At 38.7% G+C, this 27,835-nt stretch overlaps 2 protein-coding genes across 3 annotated transcripts in view; one reads left to right on the forward strand and one right to left on the reverse strand.

Moving 5' to 3' along the window:
- The window catches only part of arid3c (AT rich interactive domain 3C (BRIGHT-like)), a 169,200-nt gene that overhangs the window by 103,131 nt on the left and 38,234 nt on the right, over positions 1-27,835 (reverse strand). The window lies entirely within an intron of this gene.
- Positions 1,399-27,363, forward strand: npr3 (natriuretic peptide receptor 3). 2 transcript variants are annotated; one of them, XM_059547887.1, is made up of 8 exons: positions 1,399-2,375; positions 12,723-12,845; positions 13,294-13,469; positions 22,104-22,239; positions 24,577-24,671; positions 24,834-24,954; positions 25,231-25,318; positions 25,519-27,363. In XM_059547887.1, exons 1-8 carry the CDS (start codon positions 1,703-1,705, stop codon positions 25,628-25,630), a joined length of 1,524 nt encoding a protein of 507 aa, XP_059403870.1. In that variant the 5' UTR covers positions 1,399-1,702; the 3' UTR covers positions 25,631-27,363. The 2 variants fall into 2 exon arrangements, with proteins under 2 accessions (XP_059403870.1, XP_059403871.1); XM_059547888.1 differs by having other exon boundaries at positions 25,234-25,318.

Below are 27,835 nucleotides of genomic sequence, written 5' to 3' on the forward strand. Positions count from 1 at the left end.
AATAAGAAATATTGTGTCTGGAGAGCTTGGCTGAGTCGTTTTTAATCTGCCGCTAAATCCGTCCTGCTATTATGGCATCTTTTTTATGAAAAGTGCTTTTACTTTGAGTCTTGCTATTAAATTATAAGAAATATATGTTGCATTATTATCCAGAGTTATAATTTTATTTCCATTTAAAAAACTTGCAAATAAATTTGGCAAATCTGTGATCTGTTGCTGTATGTCTACCACTAGATGTCACTATGATAGTGCTTGAATTATTGAGTTCATGGATGGCTATGCAGTCCACTATTAAAAATGTGACATGATATATTGCATGACATACGATTATTGGTTGATGACACTAGTAGTCAGAAGTTGGTTTTAAGAACATTTTACATGATAAGTGAGATGTCTTGCTTGTGTTCTTGTAGTCATTCATGTGTACAGGTGTTATTTTCATAATGTAGAAGACAGTGAACCTGTTGGTGCAACAATGCTTGCTACTGCTTCAGCTCTAACGTGCTACATCTCTGAATGAGTTGATTAAAGTTCCAATCAGCATTGGAAAGTGAAAGCAAACATAATTAACAAAGGGGTAATTTCTCAATACAATTATGGGTAAAAAAAAAATACTTACAGTTGGGGAAACATTTAATGTGTCCATAAACGTTGACATAGCTTATTAACTATTCCCTGTATAGTGAATGCCCATAGTCTGCAATACACAAAATAGGGATTATTTTGCTAACTTTCATGAGAGGAGTACTATTTGGACAATTACGTATTCTTGTTTTTGATACTATGAAGTATGATGTTTTTGATTCATGTCACTGTACTGTAAGGGAATAATTACTAGATTACTGTACATCAGTCTAAAATGCTATAGCAGAGTGACCAATGTCGGTCCTGGAGAGCCGCAGTCATGCAGTGTTTTGCTCATACCTTGATAAAAACTCACCTGTAGATTTCTAGCAACTCTTTAGAGCTTGATTAGCTGGTTTAAGTGCGTTTAATTAGGGTTCGAGCATAGCTCTGTAAAACTGTGGCTCTCCAGGACTGACGTTGGCCACACCAGTCCTATTGCTAGATTAATGACTGGGACTAAAAAAGGGAACATATCAATCCAGTTTTCATTCGTTTTATTGTTTGGTTAAGGGCTTTGTTACATTTTATGTATGGCTTAATTTGGATCCACATGTGTTGTCTTTAAATTTGCTTTAGGCCTATAATAAAATCTTATTTTTATATTTTTATATTAATGCTACCTTGACCATTAATCTCGACTAAAGTGAGATTCATGAATTCATTGCGACGCTGTAGCTTTAAGGAGGGGGCGGGCTGCGCAGCAATGACGCATGAATAATAATGAAAGGATGCTTGAAAATTGCCCCTAGACTGCAGCGTGTGTGGTTGACCAGCCGAGCCGCACACTTCACACATCCTAACGAGAGTAATTACACAGGCAAGCGGAGAGTTAGACAGAGACCCAAAGAAGGCTCCAAACAGGAGAAGAGAGAGTGGCTCTGGAGAGACTCACAGGACAGACACACACGACACAGCTTATAAACTTATAAACAGAAAGAGTGGGATTATGCCACACTAAATTTAATTAAGGATACGTCTTAATTTATACAACATTCTACTTGGGGGGGAAACTTTCAAAAGCTTTGCAAGAAAAAAAAACCATCAGCTAACGTTACTTCCTTTATTGGTGTTAAAGATGTCATGTTTCATGTCACTATGTCTGTCCATTTGGGTAGTGTTCATGATGCCTGGCAGGACAAGTGCACTGACTGACAACATCGACGTGATGGTCATGTTGCCTCACAACAACACATACATGTTCTCCTACCAGAGAGTTTCTCCGGCTATCGAGTACGCGATACAAACCCTCGGCAGAGCAGAGCCGTTTGCAGGATTGACATTCAATGTGCAGTATGCGAACTCCTCGTGCGGGATGGACGCTCTGTACGCGCTCGTGGACAAGCAGAGAGACGAGCGTCCCGACCTGGTCCTCGGTCCGGTGTGTGAGTACAGCGCCGCGTCCGTGGTCAGAGTGGCATCGCACTGGAACATCCCCGTGATCTCAGCAGGTGCTCTGGCCACCGGCTTCAACTCGAAAACCACCGAGTACTCGCACCTCACAAGAATCGCTCCAACTTACCTGAAGATGGCTGAGACCTTTCAGGCGATGTTCGGACGTTTCGGCTGGAGAACTGCATCTCTGATTTACGACGATGATAAAGACGAGAGAAACTGTTACTTTACGATAGAGGGGGTTTTCACGGTGCTCTCAGAGTACTACCACATCGCCACAGATTTCGCCGTGTTAAACTCGAACGAGGAGAGGGTAGACGCCGACGGGATCATCACGTCCGTCTATGGGAGCGAAGGTAGACTACTCGTTTACTTCTCTGTCTTTTACCAAATGTTTTATGGCAAGCCGTTTTAACAGTTATTCCATAAAACGAATCTAATCTCTGTCTACTTTTGTTTCTTTGTTTCTTTTTCATTAAATAGCCTATCAGTGTTTCAGATTTGACGTTCATGCCTATAGATAGGCTACTTAATTAGTCTTATAGTAGGTCACTAGTATTCATTATATGCACTATAACTGATTCCTGTGACAAAATTGCACGTTTTTGTCATTAAATTGCATGGGGGTCTGTGGTTCTGTTATTATCATTATCAGCCATTCATCTCAGATTAGTATGTATTCCAGTCGTTGCTGTACCTGTTTCCGTTTTACTAGTAACTATTCATTAGGTGCTAGTTCTGGTTTCTTCTCTTCCACTAGTAAACAGTAACTACTCAGGTTTTATTAGTAAAGACAAAAGGAAATAAAACAGCTTGCCATAGATGCAGAAAGGATGAAGTTTCTTGCCAGAAAGTGCTAGTTTGCACAAGTGGAATGGATGGCATTTTGTTGGGTTTGAGCCCATTACCTTTCATTTACCAGTTTAGATCTTTACTATTAGACAATACCCCAAGTGGTAGTAATCCACATTGATACTAAATAGAAAAGATTACATGTTTCCAGATACAGTCAGAATAACACGCTTACAGGACAACCTTTTTGCAAATGAATAATGTATTAGGGACATGGGAGTGGGCATGGGCCTTGGGATCAGATTTGTTAAGAACACCTACATCATTTTAAGCAGAATTGCCGTCAATTAGACATAAAACGAAAACAATCACTGTATGTGATATATATATACATATATATGCTGTTTGCAGCCTTTCATACCTGGTAATTGAATTTCTATAAAGAAATTATGTGTGTGTAATATGGTTTAAACACATTTCAGCTTTGGTGTTGATGGGTACTTAAATGATGTGACCGTAAGGGTACGTAACTGACATGTTTGAATTGTTTGGAAATATTACGTTTGAAAAACATTCCTAAAAAATCAGCGGCAGCTTTTCACCAGCAGCTTGTTCTCTGCAGTGAGTTGTGACTCACCTCAGGTATTCACAGGTCAAGAGGGTGGATTGCTAAGGTGTTGCCCCTGGTCAACACATTTCCTTATGTTATTAAGAGACTTTTAGTTTAAACTGAAACTGGAGCTTAGTTTTCTGGAAGTGGTGTTTACATCAAATGAAAATGCATTAAAGCGAACAGCAGTCCTAATCCACATCATGTTAAACAGCCAAAGATGGTGCAACGTACAAGAGCGATATAGAACATTTACAAATGCAGATATTTTTCTAACTAGGGCTGTTTTAAACATCTCCTGATCTCCTTGGGCTCCCGGTCTGTAAAGATAGACAAGAGGTCAGTTGCACTCCATATGAAAGCTTGTGGAAAAAATGATCAGAATTTTGACAGGCAGTCAACACTGAGCTGTTGGAATTTTGGGGAACAATTGTAGGCTTTAGCACTCCTCTATACATCCTCGAGCACTTTTTAACAGCTTTTCTCATGGCGGGTAAAGTCATGCGCTGTCTGCCTGGCTGATTCTTAATAACCAGAGAGGATACACTCTGCCTGGAGCGCACTGCTAGTATTGGTGTTGGACACCTTGTGGTGCTAAAAGATATGCCTGCTGTCAAAACTATGAACTGTCTGCTGTTTTAGCCTGATTTCGAACATCATATCCTGCCCCAAATCTGTGCTGTTTCAGAAAGGCTGACTGTGCACCTCCTTACAGATCCTGTTTCATAAACACAACAGTGCATTTCTTACATTCTTAGCAAGAATGTTGTCGATTTTAGAAAATCTACAGATATGCCTAAATACAGGGGCCCTGCAGAAGACGCAGTCCCCTGTATCACTTTCCTAAGACAGTCCTGTGCATTGAAATTAACATCTTCGGTTTCTCAAGTTAAAGCATATTGCATGAATGCTGGACAGTAAAGGAATGTTGCACTAATTCTGAAAATGTCAGTATGGGATGACTGAAGCAGGTTAGAAGGTTAATGCTGTCTTGGGGCTGTTTTGACATTAACAATGCCAGGGTTACTCCTCTCGGCTTTTTTATAATTCTTTCCATTTTCTACCAGTTCACAGCAGCTAAAGGTCATTGACATGCAGTCCCCCACAGCAACTGTAAAGGTACAAGTATGGAATGCTCCTCGTATGATGACATGTATACTTCCTTTGATCTGCCCATCACAGGCCATGCAGAGATTTGAATTTGGAATCTCAGTGATGGGATGCATTTTTCAGGCCACCACCCAAACACTCAGGCAAACTTTGACATCTGTTTCAAGCATCTTCTATAGTGTAACATTAAACTGCACATTTTTATTCAACGAATCCACTCCTAAGGTGTCATTTATCTGCAGAACGAGCATGTAAGCAAGTTGATTTATGTTTACTGCTTATAATAACAGCATTCATCATTATCTACTCTCTCACACAGTTTCTCATAATCAGAAGTCAGCGGAGATTGCCAAATAGTTTTTCTTTGCCTGCAGCCTGCATCTTTAGAGGACGTCATTGGGATTTTCTCCAGCAGCTGTGACGCCTGATTTGATTCATTTGGCCATTGCGATGCCCTTGTTTTTGTTTGTTGTCAATCTGCGTTAAGCAGCTTTCAACCTGTTGCAGGAGGCTGCAGCGTGTCGATTGGCACAGGTGAAAGTAATAAAATACAGATAACTTTAATAACATGGCCCAGCCTGCACATGATCGCGGATTTAAAACTGTGTTTTAGTTGCTGTGTCTTGAAAGATTGTGAAAAGCAAAACCTTTGTAAAATTTCAAAACTGCGTCTTAGCCAATCAGAATCAACTTAAGGGCTTCACAACAGATGAATGTCCAAGCCTCTACTCGTTGCAACTGAGAATTCTGTCTTGACAGCTATTGATGAGCACTGTTTATTCATGTCACACATTAAAGACAAGCTTTTAAAAATGCACAGTGTACACTACAGTCTCTGGACTCACGGCGCCCTGGACACTGAGATTTCAAAGGTCAGGAGGTCAGGAATCATGATGTTTGGGTGGTACTACAGCTCACTGCGAGTGAATAATAGCACAGTTTGATGTTTGCTTTTGATATCTGATAGAATGTTTGGACCTGGAAACTGACGTGTGGCATCAGACTTAAGCAGATAAGAATGACAGAGATCTGGCTGTTGACTGTGTAAATAAAATTCCAAGTAATGATCTACACTGAGGCTAAATGTCAGAAGATAAGGCACTTTAATGAGGATGGCATACGGTGTTGCAGTGTTTTGACAGTGAGTGATGTGAGCACAGAACCCCAAACTGACTTTTTGGAAACCTGCAGAGTGGTCCTCAGGAAGTGAATTTACTAAGGCAGAAGTATGTCATTATAGCTCTGCTTATTTAGCATTCTCTGCTGTGCTGTCAAAGTCGGACCAAGGGGCAAGACAGTAAACCCTTATACTAAGTAGCGATATAGCAGAAGTTGCACAACAGTATTATTTCCATGTGCACATTCACAATATGCTTCTATACTGAAAGAAAAAACAAAAGATAAAATTTACTTAATTTTTATCTTTTGAACGTTTTTGCCCACATCAAGTACATTTTATTATAGAATTATGTAAAATTAAAGAGAATAAGTATATTTAACTTTGCAATATAGAGTATATTGAGTAATTTCTACTTAATCATTTGAAGTTAATTCAGCAATACTAGTACATTTTAAGCAATCATTGTTTGTAAACTTTATTTTAACAACATAGCACTGAAAAAAGCAATGCTATTAAAGCACATTGTTCACTTAGAGTGTCCAAACTCAGTTCTGGAGGGCCGTGTCCTGCAGAGTTTTGCTCCAACCCTAATTAAACATACAAGCAGCTAATCAAGGTCTTACTATGTTGAGGCAAGTTGGAGCTAAACTCTGTAGGACACTGACCCTCCAGGACCGAGTTTGGAGACCCTTGACTTTAAAACATCCAAGTAAACAAGGCAGTAGACAGCTTTACACTTTCTAATACAATATGTCTACACAATATAGTTAAGACCCAAATGAAATTAACAGTCAGTGGCTAGAGTATATGAATGGGTCATTCTGAGTTGAAAATGAACCCCAGATGTTACAAAACAGCAAGTTACTAAACCTAACAACAAAAGCAACCATAAAACAGTGTAAACGCAACAATTTTTTTTTAAACCTTATTAATTATGCATGCCCCAGTGCATGATGCAGAATTTACTTGCCTGAACTAAATTATTTCATGTATAATTTACATTTGTTTTTCCGTACTTCACCACAGAATCATTTTTATCAGTGTATATAGACCCCCAGGTGCATTAAATGCGGCATAACTAACAGTAAGTGTGCCATGTGTTGCCTCTTTGCATTCCTCAGCTCATTTGTAACTAGTGTCAGTGGGAAAATCCAGATTTTTGAAATATTGCTGGCTGGAGCTGTACCCCATGGAATCACTGCAGAGTGAACACAGGGCCTGTAGTGTGCTGTGCGCTCTGTAATTAAAGGGTGCTATAGTGCAGGAATACTGAGGTGAAGTTTGTCCCACTCAGCTGAGGATATTTCAAGCAGGGCATTACACTGACTGAGCTGTGGGGAAAGTTCCAATCTCCTGAATCTTCCTATTTATGGGTCACTTTGCAACTAAAAAAAAAAATCTCTGTTTGCTTGCTTGTTTATTTATTTTTGCTCCATGGGAAAATATTTTGTACCTCAAACTGTGTTTCCGTTAGGCCAGGTCAAAAAGATTATTCTATGGTACTTACGAGCCTGTGCTTACATAATTGAATCAATACCACATGCTTTTGTAAAACTGGCCATTAGCATAAAGGTCATATAGTAACTGATCTTAAATTAACAGCACTGTGCACATTCTCTGGATCAAGACTCTAATTACTTAATTTACATTTTGGATTTGTGGTCTGTGAAACTTTTACAAGAACACAGTTCTTTGTTTTGTCTGCCATAAATAGAAAAGAGAATCCTAAGGAAATTAACGATTCATTCCAGTACATACAGTATTATCATACGAACAACCAGTCATTAATTGATTTAGGTCTCACAAGTCCCACTTAAGTTATTCAATGTGTTGACATAATTTCAACTGAAACAGTCAGTTTATGATGTTCAATCTCCTCCAGTGTGCTTTAAAATACAGGATTCTGTGTAGAATTGGAGGATCACATGACACTGACACGAAAACCAGACTTCATTCTCCCTAATGTTAATGTCACTAAATTTAAAGTGTCTGAATTGCTCCCTAACCTCTATATAATGAAATAGATACTGTTTGCCATATATATAATAATCAATGTGTAAACAAATGACAATTTTTGGTCTCCGCTTTAGTGTCTTTTACAGTTTAAGGCCAGTTTAAGGCTTCAGATTGTAGAGAGCATTTGACTGTTCAGAAAAACTGATGAGGAGCTGAAGTGTAGAAAGAGTTTGCTTGGTTCTTTTCTTACAAGATCATTAATATCAGGAAGGTGATTAGCACATCCTCAAGTTATGCAGAGGTCAGACAGATACAACCGGAATATCAAAAAGAAGACACTATGCCTGCTTTTGAAGCAAATGATAGCAACATTTTGGAAGATATATTGTAGCACCTTAAAATTGTCAACCTGCTATTTTGACACACTTCCCACATATTTAACTGTTTGGAGGCAGATCTCTTAGAAGTGGTGAATGCCTTACTTCTTTCTGGGACGTTTCCAAACTCCATGAAAACTGCTGTTGTTAAGCCCCTTGAAAATGAAAAAGCGCAATCTTGATAACACCATTTTGAGCAATTAAAGACCAATATCTAATCTTACTTTTATAGGCAAGATTATTGAAAAGGTAGTCTTTAACAAATTCTTAAACTCAAAAGGATACCGGTAAAAATTTCAATCCGGTTTCCGACTGCATCACAGTACAGAGATAGCGTTCATTAAGGTAACAAATGATATTCACTTAAATTCTGATTCTGGCAAAATATCAATGCTGGTACTACTAGATCGCGTTGCTGTGTTTGACACTGTCAATCATAACATACTACTAGACAGACTTGAAAACTGGGTCTGGCTTTATGGGATGGTAATCAATTGGTTCAGGTTATACTTAGAAGGGAGAGGTTACTATGTGAGTATAGGAGAGCATAAGTCTAAGTGGACGTCCATGACATGTGGAGTCCCACAAGGCTCAATTCTTGCACTGCTCTTGTTTAGCCTGTATATGCTCCCACTAAGTCAAATAATGAAAAAGAACCAAATTGCCTATCACAACTATGCTGATGATATCCAGATTTACATAGCCTTATCTCCAAATGACTACAGCCCCATTTACTCCCTCTGCCAATGCACTGATGAAATTAACAGTTGGATGTGCCAGAACTTTCTTCAGTTAAACAAGCAGAAAACTAAAGTCATTGCAATTGGAAACAAAGATGAAGTTCTCAAGGTGAATGCATACTTTGGGGTCGAACTACTAAAAATCAATCTTGGAATCTTGGTGTGATTCTGGAGATGGACTTTAGTTTTAGTAGTCATGTCAAAGCATTTGTTTCCAGACAAGACTTGGAGAAACTTGTTCATGCCTTTATCTCCAGCAGGTTAGACTATTGTTATGGTTTCCTCAATGGCCTTCACAAGAAGACCATTAGACAGCTGCAGCTCATCCAGAACACTGCTGCCTGGATTCTGACTTGAACCAGAAAATCTGAGCATATCACACCAGTCCTCAGGTCCTTACACTGGCTTCCAGTTACATTTAGGATTGATTTAAAGTATGTTTACTTGTTTATAAATCATTCAATGGCCTAGGACCTAAATACATAGGTATGTTCACTGGATATAAACCTAACAGAGCACTCAGATCATTAGGATCGAGTCAGTTAGAAATGCCAGGGTTCACACAAAACAAGGGGAGTCTGCTTTTAGTTATTATGCTGCCCGCAGTTGGAACCAGTTTCCAGAAGAGATCAGATGTGCTAAAACATTAGTCACATTTAAATGCAGACTCAAAACTAATTTGTTTAACTGTGCATTTATTGAGTGAGCACTGTGCAATTCCCAAACTGATTGCACACTATATGTATAATCATTTTATATTCTTAACTGTTTTAAATTCATTTTTAAACCTTTTTAAGCTGCCAGGATTCTTTTTTACATTTTTTTTAACCATTTCAAGCTTTTTAAAATAGTTTTTTAAATCATTTAAAGCTTTTAAATTCCTTGCTTTATTGTTGTGATTTTTTTTAATTCTTTTATTTTCTTTTATGTAAAGCACTTTGAATTACCATTGTGTATGAAATGTGCTATATAAATAAACTTGCCTTGCCTAGAAAGATTTCATTAAAATCATTGATCCGTTGAAGTGAGAGACTATACGTTTTGAATGCTTTTAAGTCATTTAAGCGCAATTGTTGTCAGTGTTTTAGAGAACACTTGCTTATAGATATCCTTAAGGCCAACATATTTATACTAAAAGCAAAAAAATTAAATTTCATCTCATATAAATACACCATGGCATTGTATTAGTTTTTGGTTCATGGAGTTGTAAATGGCAAAAATAATTTCAGTAATTGAGTCAGAATGAGAAAGTACACCAACTGATTAAATAGTTGTAAATTTTGATTCATTAAAAAGAATATGTCTTATGAGTCTTTCACTTAGGAATCAAACATCACTGGTCACACTGTACAGGTATTTTCATGAAAAGAACAAAAATGTAAAATGAAAAGAATTTTAAAAAGTAACTTGCTCGAGAATCTGACTTTGCTGTGTGTGCTTTAAGTTTGTGCTAAATAGTAACACAGGTAACAATTTCTCAGTATGTTAGTATAGTTTTCCTTTCTCATCGGTGGAAAGCACATGTGAGAACTGTTAACAGAACCAAAATATTATGAAAATCATGTCGTTACTGTATTATTATTTCTAATTATCTTGGTTATCAACCTTAGTAAAAAAACAAAAAACTACCACACATACTTCAAATCCATATTTATTGACACGTCACTTAAGACTTACTGATATAAAATTTGAATTAAACATTATTTGGAGTATTTATCTATTGCACAATGCACATTTCTTAATATTGATTAAAATGTGTTTTAATAGCACTATTAATAAGGATTGTATGATCGCTGTAAAATATCATATGCAAGATATTTAATAGTGTACGTTAGCATGTCTTTAGTTGGACCTCAGCACCACTTCTGCACAATTAAAGTACACACAAATAGAGCCCGACCGATATGGATTTTTGGGGGCCGATGCCGATATTAACTCGAAAAGAGCCGATTTATAAGCCGATATTTTGATTTTAAAAATAATCTGGATATTAGACCCATTTCCTATAAACTGCATTTACACAACATTCAATAGCAAAATATCTGCCTGTTCTATGTATGTGGGCTGTATAAACCATTTTCCAGAATGGACTATGTTAAAAAAAAAGCCTTAGATTACAGTCTCAATGACTAAACAATTGCACATCAAAAGTATATATTTTTTAATTATCAAAAAACAGTCTGGTTTTAAACATTTAACACTTTTACTTTCTTCCAGTTGAAGCTGGTTTTAACAGTCTGTGTGTTTACTGTAAATAAATTATAATACTAAAGTTAAAGTATTTGCAGAAGTAGTCCCACACTTTGCTGCTACAGCATTCACCTTTTTCAGCCATCTGTAGGCAGAAAGAGAGACAGAGAAAGAATAAGCATGTGTATTAATAATATCACCATTTATCATTACTCATGTCATCATTAGAATTATAATAATAATAAACTGGGATCTCCTACATAGGCAAAAATGATAAATATATATATTTTTTTTATTTGTCAAGCAATAGGTATTACCTACTTATATTTAACAATATTATTTCAACATTTTCCTGTTATGTCTGTAAAGCTGCTTTGAAACAATATGTAAAAAAAAAAAAAAAAGCACTTGTTCAGCTCACATTTATTTACATGTCCCCTCTGGTTTAATCATTTCTGACGCACCTACTGTAGTTACTGTAACTACACTATATTTGCTCTCACAGACACATTCACAACAGACCCGTATATCTTCTCCTCTTCTCTTTGTGCAGTCTGAATCAAAACATCGTCTTGCCTACTATTACCGGAAGATTACGGAATCAATTCGAAGTTGAATGGTTAACGTTAGTGTCATGAACACACCGCTGTCAATTTTGAGAAGAACCACCTTCAAACAAGTTAATAGCAAGCATTTAAGGGGCTTGCTAAAAAGGAAGCTATTAGCGTTAGAGTAACGTAACCAGCCTGAATTCACCAAATTGTTCTCTGGACCTGAGGGTAGCCTCTTCTTCCTTGCTTCTCTCTTAATTCTCATCAGCAGGACTAGCGCTATCGCTCGCTTCTTACAACGGGACAGATACATGTTTGCTGCTGACCGAAAGGAGGAGGAACAGACTATGAAAGAGCTCCCGCTAAACGTTTTTAAAACTCCGCCTATGCCATAGCGCAGCGCAAATCGCGTTGTATCTGAAGGGCAACGCTGAGCCCAGCGGCAAGCGCCGTGCATACCGCGTCCTGTGTGAAAGGCCCAATTACGCGGTCATTATGTGGGAATCACACCGCAATAGAATAAGAATAAGTTAAACGCTAACGTTATAGTTTGACCTCCTATTAACGTTCGCGCTCTTCCACTGATAAACATGGTATTAGCTTTGTGGCTAATCTAATATAGCAATGCATTAGCGGCTGTAAGTGATGTTACAGAATATTTAGAAGTAATAATGATAGGACCGTTAGCTAGAACTACCACACAGTTTTTATATACAGGGTATGAACTAAATCTACAATCATTTCACATGACGAACGACAGACTCACCGTCAAAACAGTTGATCGCTTTCTTCTGTAGTGGACGTCTGGCGCTGTTGGACGTCTGGGCACACTATGCAACACTCATAACATGAGTGAAGCATGAGACTCTGTTTCTCATGTTTCATCGGCCGTTATAAATGCCGATGCCGATTTAAATGCAATTAGCTTATATCGGCCGATAATATCGGCTGGCCGATATATCGGTCGGGCTCTACACACAAAGTTAGCACAAAGTTAGTTGTTCCAGTTTAGCAGACTTTAAGTATACCAGTTTAGTATACCAAAACTACAAATGCAGTGTATTTTTATTGAGTGCATACATATGTAAATGTATTTGTAGTATAAGTAGCACAAAATCAATGCATTTTCACTAGGGAACCCTAGTCATAAATGCAGTTTAAACATTATAAACATGAACCAGGTGGGCATTGGTGGGGGTGGTACCCTAAATTAGTAGTTTTAAATGACATCACATTCTGTTCTTTCACGTTTTGCAGTGGTGATCATGTGTGCCAAGGCGGACACGGTAAGAGACCTAATGCTGGCAGCCCATCGACGAAAATTAACCAGCGACAGCCACATTTTCTTCAACATTGAACTTTACAACTCCTCTTCCTACGGTAAAGCTCCACTACTGTACTTATGGTTGTTGCACACTGATTACAGAGCTTATCTCAGTTCCCAGGATGAGCCATAGTCATACGAGATTGACCCTCTAACACAATGACGCTATCTACACTGAACTGCAAAAGAAGCCCAGCTCTTCTGCTTGATAGAGATTACATTCAAGAGATATTTGGCTCAACACAATAGTGCCTTGGTTATTGTCTTGGTTGCAGGTCCAGGATGTTCCTCTGATGTTCTTGTGTATATCTAAAAGTGCCATTGTTGCAGCAAACATAACAAGAGTAGATATTTCAGCCATTGTCAATGAGGTTTTATCAGCAGAAACAGGCCAAACATGCTTGTATAATGTCCGTATGTTAAGAGATGTACTTTTCTATGGCAAATCTTGCGATACGCTCATGTGAACATGACATACAATGAAAATACAACATTATTTTACAGGGGATGGATCCTGGAGGAGAGGAGACAAATATGACAATGAGGCCAAGGCTGCCTACAGCTTTCTCAACACTGTAACGTTGCTTAGGTCAACAAAGACAAAGTTTGAAGATTTCTCCATGGAAATGAAAAAGTCACTACAGCAGTCAGACATCCCTGTCTGCGAAGGCTGCAGTGCTGTACGTGAGTCTTTGAAACAAAAATTCTGAATATAATGTCATGTTCAAAAGCCAATTGCATTTACGAATTGTATTGGATTTCAGAACTATTTGGTCAAGGTCTTTGCAGATCTAAATTCCTACAAATATTTTCTTCATCCTTTTGATAAATGAGAATTTGCGGGGTGCACGATATATTGGTACTATATTGGTTATCAGCTGATATTAGAGTTGTTTTTTATTATTGTATGTCTGTTGTTATTGGATATTTAATTATTCTATTCACATTTTCAAGTTTTTTTTATTTAAATTATCCAACACCTTGTTAAATATATATATATATATATATATATATATATATATATATATAGATACACACACACACACAAACACACACGTTCGATAAAAAAAAAATTTACCTGTAGCGTGTACAAATTATACATTTGATATTTGAAGTGTTGGGTAGAAATGCAAACGAGATTAATAAAAAAACATCCAACCATGAAAATATTGCATCCTCATTACCCCTTGTGAACATTATTCAGGCAAATCGGTCACTCCTGCAATTCCTTATGTTTTTTGGCCTGCATGGTTCAAAGAGCAGCTGATTCATTTATTAACCCAGTTAAAAGTCAGAATATGGTGCATTCACACTTTAAGTGTCTTTGAATGGGCTGACTTGGCATTCCATACAGGCCCCATATTTTGGTCTGGCTCTTTCCCATCATGTCAGCTTCCTTTGAAAAACTATCAAAGCTTTTCTAAGGAAGACAGTGGGAACTGTCTTTCTGAAACAAACAACTGTGGATGAATCGCAGTGCCAAGGTTAATAACCTCAGTGGGGGCCTTGCCACTTTTGACTGACTCAATTGCTGTATCAGTAGGAGCCACAAAAGTCTTGAGCTGGACCTTTTTTAGGGGAAGACCATCATATATACAGAAAAGTATTTAGACAAAGACTGTTCTCATTCCAAATATGAATGTCAGGACTTCAGTGTGCCGAATACAACTAGCTCCCGCTTGAATGTGCACTGTTTTTTTTCTGACAGCGGTGTTCATGCTGAATTAATGAATTGAAAGAAGAATGCTCACTTTATTCATTAAGGAAGGTGATACATTTGTTGGAATTGGCTTCCAGTGAGTGGCGTTCTTATGAGCATCCACACAAATTTTAGCGATTCATACTAGCTGCCAGGAAATGCAGCCATACTCATTTGCAAAGAGCCCCCATATGCAGAACATAAATCTGCTGGAGAAGTGACAGTTTCCACTGTTAGCATTCTAGAAGGTCGACTGTACAGGATAATCCAGCTACAAAGTAAGACCTTTAAAAGATTTGAAAAATATGGTAATTTTAAAAAGTGCTGTTTTAGATCCTAAGATACTGTCATTCATAGTTCCTTAGCGACTCAAAATGTTAAGCATTTTTATGCACTGATGACCAGTAGGTGGGTGTGTTGGATTACCACAGTCATTATGAACATGTTTTATGTTTTACAGTATAATGAATTTCATGTTTTATGTGATCGATTGGATTTCTTCAAACTTTATTCTGTATCTTCCATTTGCAAAATCCTCTCGGAAGAAAAGGTTTTGAAATGATCCTAAAAACAGGCAACATTCCTCAGAATCATTAACTCCTTTTTCTAGCTGAGAAAAATCTCTTCAAAAGAACCAAAGTATGAATTGAGTCAGACTGACATGTATTTTATCTTACTAACTAATAGTTGTCATCTGTTGGCCCTCAGGTTGATTTGTTACTTATTTTCCTCTTCGGCTCGCCCTTTATTGTGCGTCACTGCAGTTTATCAAGTTCCAGCATGACAGAACCACTGAGGTTCAATTAATCTTCACAAATTCTATTCACAGATTTAGCATTTCCAAAATACCAATCTTCTCAGGTGTATATTATCTAATCAAAGCTAAAGTCGAGTCAATTCAGGGTCAGCTTTCAACTAATGAAGTATATATATCTATATATGATATACATATCTGCCTGTACTTGAGCAGAGGTTATTAAAGTTATTAAAAAAACAGTTCAACCTGAAAAATAGGATCAGTGAAGGAACTGGGAACATTCATGATCAAACTCAATGCACTAGACTGCATATGAATTTAAGGCCACCCATGGTTGCTTCTTTCCTTTCCTTCTCAACAACCCTTATCTAGAACAAGATATGAAGTCAACCATTTTGCTGACCATTAAGGGCCCCTAAAACCATCTCACAGGATCTAAACACACTGTTGCCGAATGACTAAACTGAGACAAACAAAGGAAGTCACAGACTTATTACAGACAGTTCGTTCTGCTTCAATCATCTCCATTTGATCAACAATGAAGGTTGTCGCTGTTTTCAGACACAAGTTAACAACCAATGAAATTCTCTCATGTAAACCTTTATCGCGTTTCTCTGTATAATCTTTTAATTCATCGTAAATAATGCTCAGAGAAAGTTTGGTCAGAAAGAAAAGGTCGCTATGGAGGACTTAAACATGAAAAAATATATATAAATGAGGAAATGTGACATAAAAAACAAACAGACATAAGTACATGACCCAATGGCACAAAATGTATTGCACATTTTATACACTTTTTTTTTTTTTAATTTCATTTTATTTTTTTATTAATTCATAAATTAATTTCAGCAGAAATATATATATATATATATATATATATATATATATAAGCAATGCAGTATAGTTTAAATGTGGTACAAGGTTTTTTTTTTTGGTTCCGTTATATGAGGAAATAGGCAAAGAGATGAATAAATTAATTAAATAAAAATCTAGTGTGAATATAAACATTATGCCCAAGTAGATTATTTATTACTTTATTTTTCATATTTCATATTTGTTTCTCTATACTGTAGATGACATCGTGATATTTCTGTCATTGCAGTACAGCTGGTAGTGACAGTAAGACTCCACTGGGTAATTCTTCACCGGGGAGAGGAAACTTTCATGCAGTTGCACCTTTTCATGCCAGAACCTGAAATTAATCAGCCCAAATAAACAGAAACAGGCTTTTTGGTAGAAACAGTCCAGTGTCACCTGAGGATGAGTTACATTCACTCTAATCATGCAGGGCTTGTTTTGGTTTAATCACTGCTGTTAGAATGGTATTAAAAACTATGGAGGAATTAAAAACATTATTTATTATACTTTGAGATACAACCCGAATTCCGGAAAAGTTGGGACGTTTTTTTAATTTTAATAAAATGAAAACTAAAGGAATTTCAAATCACATGAGCCAATATTTTATTCACAATAGAACATAGATAACATAGCAAATGTTTAAACTGAGAAATGTTACACTTTTATCCACTTAATTAGCTCATTTAAAATTTAACGCCTGCTACAGGTCTCAAAAAAGTTGGCACGGGGGCAACAAATGGCTAAAAAAGCAAGCAGTTTTGAAAAGATTCAGCTGGGAGAACATCTAGTGATTAATTAAGTTAATTGATATCAGGTCTGTAACATGATTAGCTATAAAAGCTTTGTCTTAGAGAAGCAGAGTCTCTCAGAAGTAAAGATGGGCAGAGGCTCTCCAATCTGTGAAAGACTGCGTAAAAAAATTGTGGAAAACTTTAAAAACAATGTTCCTCAACGTCAAATTGCAAAGGCTTTGCAAATCTCATCATCTACAGTGCATAACATCATCAAAAGATTCAGAGAAACTGGAGAAATCTCTGTGCGTAAGGGACAAGGCCGGAGACCTTTATTGGATGCCCGTGGTCTTCGGGCTCTCAGACGACACTGCATCACTCATCGGCATGATTGTGTCAATGACATTACTAAATGGGCCCAGGAATACTTTCAGAAACCACTGTCGGTAAACACAATCCGCCTTGCCATCAGCAGATGCCAACTAAAGCTCTATCATGCAAAAAGGAAGCCATATGTGAACATGGTCCAGAAGCGCCGTCGTGTCCTGTGGGCCAAGGCTCATTTAAAATGGACTATTTCAAAGTGGAATAGTGTTTTATGGTCAGACGAGTCCAAATTTGACATTTTTGTTGGAAATCACGGACGCCGTGTCCTCCGGGCTAAAGAGGAGGGAGACCTTCCAGCATGTTATCAGCGTTCAGTTCAAAAGCCAGCATCTCTGATGGTATGGGGGTGCATAAGTGCATACGGTATGGGCAGCTTGCATGTTTTGGAAGGCTCTGTGAATGCTGAAAGGTATATAAAGGTTTTAGAGCAACATATGCTTCCCTCCAAACAACGTCTATTTCAGGGAAGGCCTTGTTTATTTCAGCAGGACAATGCAAAACCACATACTGCAGCTATAACAACAGCATGGCTTCCTCGTAGAAGAGTCCGGGTGCTAACCTGGCCTGCCTGCAGTCCAGATCTTTCACCTATAGAGAACATTTGGCGCATCATTAAATGAAAAATACGTCAAAAAAATGGTCAAAGACGACCACGAACTCTTCAGCAGCTGGAAATCTATATAAGGCAAGAATGGGACCAAATTCCAACAGCAAAACTCCAGCAACTCATAGCCTCAATGCCCAGACGTCTTCAAACTGTTTTGAAAAGAAAAGGAGATGCTACACCATGGTAAACATGCCCCGTCCCAACCTTTTTGAGACCTGTAGCAGAAATCAAAATTGAAATGAGCTCATTTTGTGCATAAAATTGTAAACTTTCTCAGTTTAAACATTTGCTATGTTATCTATGTTCTATTGTGAATAAAATATTGGCTCATGTGATTTGAAAGTCTTTTAGTTTTCATTTTATTAAAATTTAAAAAACGTCCCAACTTTTCCGGAATTCGGGTTGTATAAGTCACATCAGTCCAAAAATACATCATGACGAAGAAAAAAACATATTTAAGGACTATAAGTTGCATTTATTTACAACCAAGAACCAAGAGAAAACATTACCGTCTACAGCTGCGAGAGGGCGCTCTATGCTGCTCAGTGTAGGCTACAGGAGCACTGAGCAGCATAGAGCGACCTCTCGCGGCTGTAGACTGCAATTTTTTCTCTTGGTTCATGTCAAATTAATTTTGATAAAGAAGTCGCACCTGACTATAGATTGCAGGACCAGCCAAAATATGAAAAAAAGTTTGACTTATAGTCTGAAAAATACGGTATATATATACATATATATATATATATTGTGACGGGATGAAGAATCAAACGACAGCGAGGAGTGCAAAAATAAAGGCTCCGGAGGGTGGTTTTATAAACCGGTAGGTGAAAATGGAAGAAGGAAGTGCAGGAGTGCTCGCTGGCTGGTGCGCTGATTGTGGCGGTGTTCCAAGTGCGGTGTATCCATGCGTGGGGTGCTGATCAGTCACAGGCTCTCTTTAGAGGAACAGTGAAAGCAGTGTTAGCATCCAGTCTTCTGGAGAGCCCGTCGACGTTGGCGTTGACTGTCCCGGCTCGATGTTGTAAGTGGAAGTCCTGGAGCGCTAGGAACCACAGAGTTACCCAGGCACTGGTATCTTTCGCCCGGGCCATCCACTGATGTAGATCACTGGATGTTCCTCGTCGTCCTGTAACTGGGAGAGGACGGCTCACAATCCAGTGTCCTAGGTATCCGTCTGTAACAGAAAGGGGCAGTTAAAGTCGGGGGCCCGTAGGACTGGCTCTGATGTGAGCGTGGCCTTGATCCGTCGAAACACCTCCTCCTCGGCGGGGCCCCAGGGTGGCTTCTCCGGCTGCCCCTTTCTGGTCAAGTCTGTCAGTGGGGACTGCTAAGGAGGAGAAGTTAGAGATAAAACAGCGGTAATACCCTGCCAATCCCAGAAGAGCCCGTACCTGCATCTTAGAGGTTGGGCGTGGCGCGGAGAGGATCGCCGTCACCTTCTTCTCCTGGGGTTTAATCAGGCCGCATCCCAACTGAAACCCCAGGTACTTGGCCTCAGTATGGGCGAGATGACACTTCCGGGGGTTGTCAGTAAGTCCAGCCTTCCGAAACTCTCCCAGAACCCTCCGGAGATCTTCCAGATGGTCCTCCCACTGCTCAGAGTGGACAACGACATCATCTAGGTAGGCGGCGGCGTAGGCTTGATGGGGCTGCAGAAGGATGTCCATCATGCGTTGGAAGGTAGCAGGGGCCCCATTCAAGACAATGGGAGGGTCTGGTATTGCCAATGGCCGCTTGGGGTGGAGAAGGTGGTCTTGGGCTTGATCTCCTCAGTGAGTCCAACTTGCCAGTACCCCTTGATCAGGTCGAGGGTGGAAATATACCAGGCCCTCCCAAGCAGGTCGAGGAGTTTGTCCACCCTGGGCATGAGCCGCCTGGAACCGCCTCCCTGCTCACTGGCCGTGAGGTGCCCTCCGGCATGCATCGCTCCTGGACCACCCTCCGGGGAAATGGCGGCGCTCGCTCCCCACCCTCTCGTCGTTGGGCCGCATCTGCCGAGAGTCAATTCCGCATTCCTGCTGCTTGACTGTAGGGGCGGGGTAGGGCACGAAGGAGCTGGTCAATTACCACACGCTCTGCCACCTGGCTAGCGGTGGGATCCCTGGCCAGCAGTCAATGCCGGGAGCCGGGAGAGTTCTGCAGCTTGGGCCCGGGCTGGCAATCGTGTGTTGTATTCCCAGTCAAAGAAGAGTTACACCGTGGCGATTGGCGACAATCCCACCCGAGACAGGATTTCCCGCTTCAGTTCTTCGTAGTTCTCACTGGACTCAGGTGGGAGGGAGAAATAGGTGCGCTGCGACTCACCAGTTAAGAGTGGGGCAAGCAGCCGTGCCAAGCCCGGGCGTTCCCAGCCCTCTCGTGTGGCGATGCTCTCGAACATCTGCAGGAACATCTCTACATCATCGTGGGCAGTCATTTTTGGTATCAGCTGCGCGGCCTCTAAATGGGGATCAGGTGGCGGAGCGTGTCGGCCTGCCTGGAGGAGGGCAAGCTCGTGTTCCATCTCCCCCTGATGGCTAGCGAGGTGCTCCACAATTTGTTGCTGGCGGATGCTGACCTCGGTTAGATGTTCCTCCATGATAAGGCACAAAGAGAGAAAAAAAAAATCTAAGGGTAAGGGCGGCTGTCGGTGATCCTTCATGCTTCTGCCCACATTCTCCACCAGTGTAACGGGGTGAAGAATCACACAACAGCAAGGAGAGCAAAAATAAAGGCCCCGGAGGGTGGTTTTATTGACCGGTAGGTGAAACTGGAAGAAGGAAGTGCAGGAGTGCTCACTGGCTGGTGCGCTGATTGTGGCGGTGTTCCAAGTGCGGCGTGTCAGTGCGTGAGGTGCTGATCGGTTACGGGCTCTCTGTAGAGGAACAGTGAAAGCAGCGTTAGCATCACATCTTCTGGAGTGATCACACACTTGTGTGTAGGTGGCTGCGGCTCATGTAGTCACCGCTTGATTGCCGACGGCTGTGACCAATCAGCCTGTGACAAGGTTTCCTGGTGTTCCTCGTGTGTTTCCAGGGCGACGCTGATGAGGCTTCGGGACACGCATCACACTATATATATATATATAGAGAGAGAGAGAGAGAGAGAGAGAGAATGAAAAAGTAATATGAATTATAGCCTACTAAATGGACATGGAATAAGCTTCATAAATAAGACTGATTTTGGTCAAAATATAGGTTATTTTTTAATTAACAAAAACTGAAATGGGCAGGCTAAACAGGCACTAAAAAGTAGTTAAGAAAACCTTACAGTAAGTTACGGAGTTAAAATAATAGAAATGTAATCAAAATCTCTTCTAAATCCCTTTCATATCACATTCTTGAACTGTCTGAGATGGAATCAGTTTTACACAAACTGTTATTAATAGTGACTGATGTTAAATGTCAGCAGGATTTGTTTTACCATGAGAAAGCATTAAATTTTTTAGCATGAGGAATGTTTGGATGTTGGTGAATCGCAAGCTGTGCTCTGAAAACACAACAGGGTTTGTTTTGCTCTGAATGCTTGGAGATTTCACCTCTGTTCACGCGTCCAAAAAGGAATATGTATATAAACAGTCATATGACTATATCAGCTTTTCCTGTTGTTTCACTCTTATTAGGCATTTGAGGGTGAATGTAAATATACAGTAATCTTGGCAGCCGGTTATCGAATCTCCCCTGGGTCGCAGACTGACTAAGCCCCAGGTTTTACTATTGTTTGCCTTGGGCTGTGCACATGCAGCATACAGCTCTGCGGCAGGAACGGACCATTAATCCCTTGCATAACGACCATCTATTAGTATGTGCTTTTCAGTATTCATGGCAGCTGGGTAGCCCGTATTATTTCTTAATTACTTAACATTTCATTGAACAGTGTAGTGCTGTTTATGGGTCCTCTCCACCTTATTCACTCTTGATGTTAAAAAACACTTTATGCAGTTGTTCGTTCATTTGCAGTTTAACTTAAGTATATCAATAGATGAACTGCTTCTGGATTCTCTCACAGTAAACTTTAGTTACAGTTTTCTAATAATATATTGTAATAATTATATGTAAATTTGTTTACTCATTTATAAATATTTATTCTTATTATGAAGATAATGATTTATTATTGAAATGAGAAAATATAAAAATAAATGAAACCTTTACATGAAGTAATATTACTTCTCTATTTCTTTCGACCAATATATGACAATGGAGGGTTAAAGTGTCAACCTTTACCTTTTTCCACTGATGAAGAGAGGTGTTTCTGACACATTATTTTGACCCCCACCCCCTCTTTTTTACATTGCAGGTCAATATGTTTATGGAGGGGTTCCATGATGCTATGATTCTATATGCATTTGCCTTGCATGAGGTGAAGAGCAATGGTCTGACCAAAAAGGATGGACTGGAAATAACGCACAGCATGTGGAACAGAACATTTGAAGGTAATTCACACACACACACAAAAAAATTCATTTTTTCCCTTTACTTAATGTTTTGAAATCAGGTCGCAGAAGTGCTATTGACACTGGTCTGTGCTGGACGGGACTGGCATTTTATAGCAAAAATAAATCAGCAGCTTTAATTCTGAAATGCAAATATATACTCCGAGAAATGTGAGGGTTGACTGGTTCAATTTTGGATTAAAGTTCAGCGACTGAGAAAGTAAACAGTGGCAGCAATCTCGTCAGTAAACTAATTAGCATGTCTGCATGATGCACCAGCCAGACGGTGTCAGAATAGGATGATTGCATGGGAAAACAAACATTGCACTTGTGATAATCAGGCTGATTTTGTATGTGTGCATCTTGGGTAGGGGTGAAGCATTAAATTAATACAAGGCCCTGAATGTGTTCACTGTGTAAAAGAGAGATCTCTGCATGAAATATGCAAACTCAGTTTGTAGTATGATTCAAGACCTGTCTAAAGCACACAGTAATTGATCAAAAGTGACAGTAAAGGCTTTTAACATCTAACATTTATATTTTTCAATAACGATCTATTCATCAACAATCCTGAAAATATTTTATTACAGTTTCCACAAAACAAAAAAATAGTAGCAGAACTGTTTTCAATATTAATAATCAGAATATTATTCTGAAGACTGGAGTAATGGTGCTGAAAATTTAGCTTTGCCATCACAAGAACAATATACATTTAAGAATGTATTCAGATCGAAAACCATTATTTTTTATTGTAATAATATTTCACAGAGACTTTCAAAAACATAAAAAACCTTGCCAATCCCTTTTTTTTCTTTTTGGTTAATATAGAAATGGTTAGGGAAACAAGTAAAATTGGTTGGAAGAATAATTTTTTTTTCTGATACTTATGTATTAAGTAAATATGTAGAGGTTACTCCACAATAAAATCCTACTGCAAGTTTCAAAACTCAACTCTAACTTCTCAGTTTAAAACATGAATTATTCTTTCTACCCTTCTGAAATGCCAGGATTTTAAATCAGTAGAATCAAGACACCATGATTTCTCCTCGACATGCCCCTTAACATCGTTTGTAATCAAGGATGTCTGTTAATCAGTCACAAGAGCATTACTACTTTTAGGAAAAGAAAGAAATGTAAATTTTATAAATGTACCTTACTGCTTTTTATGCGTAAGTGAATCAAGCCAGTGACTAAATTATCACCTTCACACTGTTCCTGTTAGAAGCATGTAAACCAATCCTGATATAATCAATGACACAGTTTATACTGCTCAACGAGTCTCAACGAGCATTGTGTTTTCACTGTGTTAATTATAGTAAAAGTGTTAGATTGCAGAAATTGTGTTGCAATAAGGAGATCATTGTATCGTGCTCAGTAGACATGACTGTGTTTGGCCATAGTGCAGCACTGCAACCTTTGATGCTACGGGAGCACTTCTGAATATAATGCTATAATCAACCCTTTTCACAACTAGTGGCAGCTGTTGTCCTAAAAACACAGTAAAAGCTTTCAAGAGAGTTCCACATGTAATACTAATTATGTATGCAAAGATGTAAACCAATTATAGCAGTGGGCGTTTACATTGAAATCTCACATCAGACACGCCCCTTTCAACTGAGCGTTTAAATCAGAGGGCTAAATTCAGGATAGAAAAATGACCATTTATATCTAAATTGTGAAATTTTTGATAAAAAACCCCACTTAAGATTATTATTATTAAGTGCTTATTTTATGATGATTATTTTTATTATATATAATTAAGTGCACCTCAGGAAACATTATAAAATAATTTTTTAAAAATGCATTTCATGGGGCCTTTAAATGATACATTACAGATTATTAGGAAAATAATACTACATATTTTGTGCAAAGAGAGCACTGGAATCCTAACACTGACCAAGTCCCATTTGATTCCCATTATTACTCGCCACATTTGATTCCCATTATTGTAGTTGTGAACAGAGGGCTCGCCAGTATTCTCGCCACTGTAATTCATTAAACTTCCCTTCCAAAATAAGTGCTCAGACAAGTCTGCAGTCCAATCCCGTCTCAATGACCAACTAAACGTGAAATAACAAGATTCGCTCAGCTAGAATAATCAAGAACAGGGTCACGTTTTCCTGTTAAATGAAATACTATTTTAAAAATCTCAAGAATTCAGGAACACAGATGTACAGATGAAGTTACCATTTCTGCAGTCAAAAACGGCAGGATGGCGGATGAGATTTCCTGTTGCATTGCCCACCTGGAATTTGCCGACCCTTGCTGGTGTTTTCCTTGGAATGTTTGACTCTTCAAACTAATTAATTTTCTCATTCCTCACATTTCGTTATACAGGCATTGCTGGCCAGGTGTCTCTAGATGCCAATGGTGACCGAAATGGGGATTTCTCTGTCGTTAGGATGACAGACCCAGAGGCAGGAACGCACGAGGTATGTGCATGTAATCATCTCTCCTTTATTACACACACACACAAATCAGATCAGGACGATAGCTGAAATTCAGACATTTAGTTGTAGGATTTAGTTAATATTTGTGCCAAAATGAAGAAATGCTAAGTAATCACCATGATAAATGTGTTTTTATGCCTTCAGACTGTCATGAGCTACTTTGGCACCAATGGAAGTTTCCAGATCATGCCAGGCTTTAAGAGGGAATGGTTCTCCTTGCGAACAGCACCAGAGCCTCAAAATCCAAAACACAGTGACCCATCATGTAAATTACCTCTGCTGCTTTAAGACTGACACTTATTTTTAACAGCACGATATGCACATGAGTCAAAATGAAGACAACAGATGGCAAAGGACACAATTATTTTTATGTTGTTTTGGATAAATAACAATTTTGATTATTATTATTTATAATAGTAATAACAGCAACTTCTTACAGACCCCAGTTTAAAAAAACCAGTGGTAAACTTGCAGTAGGTGAACCTCTAAATTATAAAGATGTTCTGCTTTCCTTAGAAATGGTCTCTTTTTCTTTCCTAAGCAGGTGGACTAGGTGTATCGGCAGTGACTGGGATAATAGTAGGGGGAATTCTGGGAACGGCTCTCCTTATGGCATTCTACTTTTTTAGGTATACACGGAAAACAGTTCTTTTTTTTTCATGAAACAGCCTAATGTGTTGTACTAATTATAATGATATGAAGTGTCTGGCATTTCAATGTCAGCTCTGCTTAAAGTGCCCTTGTATTTGTTGAGATATTATAGATTATTATTATTGCTGCTCGTACAATATCATCTACATTCATGATATTGATCTTCCTCGCTCCTCAGGAAAAATTACAGGATAACCATTGAACGGAGAACCCCTCGAGAAGAGTGTGACATCGGGAAGCACCGTCAGTTGCGGGAAGACTCTATCAGATCCAACTTCTCAGCAGCGTAGTCTGCAGTCACAAGTCGTCTGCTGGGGTGTTCAAATTCGGGAAAGGAATTTGCATCTCAAATTGGTCTGGGAGCTCATCAAACACCATCCCAGGAACCCTGAAATATTTATAGACATGCTGTAGTGTTTTCTTCCTTGTAAATGTCTCTTTCTCTTCAATTCGTAAACTCAGGACAGTTGAATTATTGGAGAAGTGCTTGCAAGGCTTCTTGACTCTCTGTAAAGAAAAAGGGTCTTTTTTTATTTAGCTACAGACATTTTTCCCTGCCAAACTCATCTTGAGGAAAACTCTGTAGAAGCCTGTCAGTTTTGTAGAAAATAGTCAGCTGACTTGAGTCCGGACAGCTGCTGGGTCGATGGGGAGAAGTGGTTATGGGATATTGAGGACAGTAAGAGTGATACTCAGAAGCTGTGCTTACTTTAAATGCAACACTCTCACTCATGATAGCTTCCTCATCTTCCTGTAGAGAGTGTCCAGTAGAACACACTGATAAACATCTGTTCTTTCTTCTTTGTAGACTTTGTCAGGTGGCACTGGTGAATGCAAAACTGATGTGAGCTTTAAAATAATGTTCCTCTCGGTCTACAACGTATCAGCAAGCCTTGATGTATCAAATTTGGCTGCATGCTGAAACACTGAATTTTTATTTATTATTATATATTCTGATCAGTTGACTTCATTCATAGGTTTTAGTCCCACTAATTATAAAAATCCAAAATAATTTCAGCTCTTTTGATTTACACTGCCATGTACAGTATTGAAAGCGCTGCTGGGTGCCTCATGACCAAATGTTGTCCGACTGGTGTTCACAGTTATGGCTTCAAGATTCGATTGATAAAACCCACTCTAAAAAGTGTCCATTCTTGTCATGATGCTTGAAAAAGATTTTTAAACTTATGCTTAAATAGCAGGAAAATACATCAGTCCCTACTATGGGCCTCCTCTAGCATTACCTTTTGATGTCTGTCTTCTTGTACAGCCGGCTCTTTATTGTTAAACTGTATGCTTTTTGAAGGCTAAATAGATATTTAAAGAAAAGATGATTTTGCTCAAATCATGCCTGATTCTTCATCGTTCATCTTGCACTTTGTTGCATCTATGAAGGTAAACTGCAGAGGAAAGCAATTTCTTTGATTCAAAAAGATGGGAGGTTGTCAAGAAGTTTAATAGCTATTGAGATAAGTCAAAAAATGATTTTATACACAACAGAAGCCAGTCTGCTTATCAGCAAAAGATTTTGAAAAGCTATGTTCAATTTATATTGCACATGTACATTTTTTTTAACGTTGTCTTTGTCAGGAGGTGGTTATCAATAATATATCAGTTTAATAAAGTATATTTTTAACATTTGTGATGATTCAGTAATGATGATGAGATGTAAATGTGAGATGTCCCATTTAAAACCATCTCTACGGTTTGTGCATCCAAAAAAAAAACTAGGGTTTTATTCAGGCTTGGTATGATGGCAATTGTATACTGATGTAAGTAAATGTATCAACATAAGATGTGATGTTATTTATTGATTTTTTTGTAGAGGTTTCATTTTTCTTAGTGTTGATTTTAACATTGTTTCTTGTGTGAAATATACAGAATTCTTTTTGTAAACAGTATATCTGCCTTGTCAGAGCAAATTTGACCTGATAAGTATATTTACAAGGCTTTGTAAACTCTCTGAAGAATTGTAACTTATTTAGATTGATACATATTGAATAATTAAAAAGAAAATATATGAAATTAAATAGTCTCTGTGTGTTTACCCCTAGCCGCTCTTATAGCTTACAAATGGTAAGGTCTCCATTCTGCATAAGCCGACCTTAAGAGCAGCACATCTTGCTCTTGTAATGTAACTTCTAAACTACAGAGCCAACAGTGTGGATGTGTGTCCATTCAGTGGACTGTCATAGCTGTGGTCCGAAATTCCTCATAGATCTCCAAGAGGGTGAGTGCAAATGATCCCAGACTGCAGAGACACTATGTGAACACAGGCCATGTAGCCAAAGCAAACACAACTCACTTCCTTTGCTGCTCATCACAACAGGTGTCTCACACACAAATTTGTTTCTCTATTATTCCATCTACTGTATACATCTCCTCTAGAACACATTTTAATGCTAAGGCTTAATGTTTTAAAGCTCATGTCATTCAAAACCTCTATGCCTTTCTTTTGTCTGTGGAACCAAAAAGGGGCCTTTCTTTTTTTGGGT

Source organism: Carassius carassius, chromosome 4, assembly GCF_963082965.1.
Source record: "Carassius carassius chromosome 4, fCarCar2.1, whole genome shotgun sequence".
Classification (NCBI taxonomy): domain Eukaryota; kingdom Metazoa; phylum Chordata; class Actinopteri; order Cypriniformes; family Cyprinidae; genus Carassius; species Carassius carassius.

Excerpts from the sequence above, each read along its gene's own strand:
- npr3 (XM_059547887.1), top strand. The coding sequence starts at position 1,703 with ATGTCATGTTTCATGTCACTATGTCTGTCCATTTGGGTAGTGTTCATG. Across the intron at positions 22,240-24,576 it reads GTGGAACAGAACATTTGAAG|GCATTGCTGGCCAGGTGTCT; the intron begins GTAATTCACACA and ends TTCGTTATACAG. Across the intron at positions 25,319-25,518 it reads ATGGCATTCTACTTTTTTAG|GAAAAATTACAGGATAACCA; the intron begins GTATACACGGAA and ends CTCGCTCCTCAG.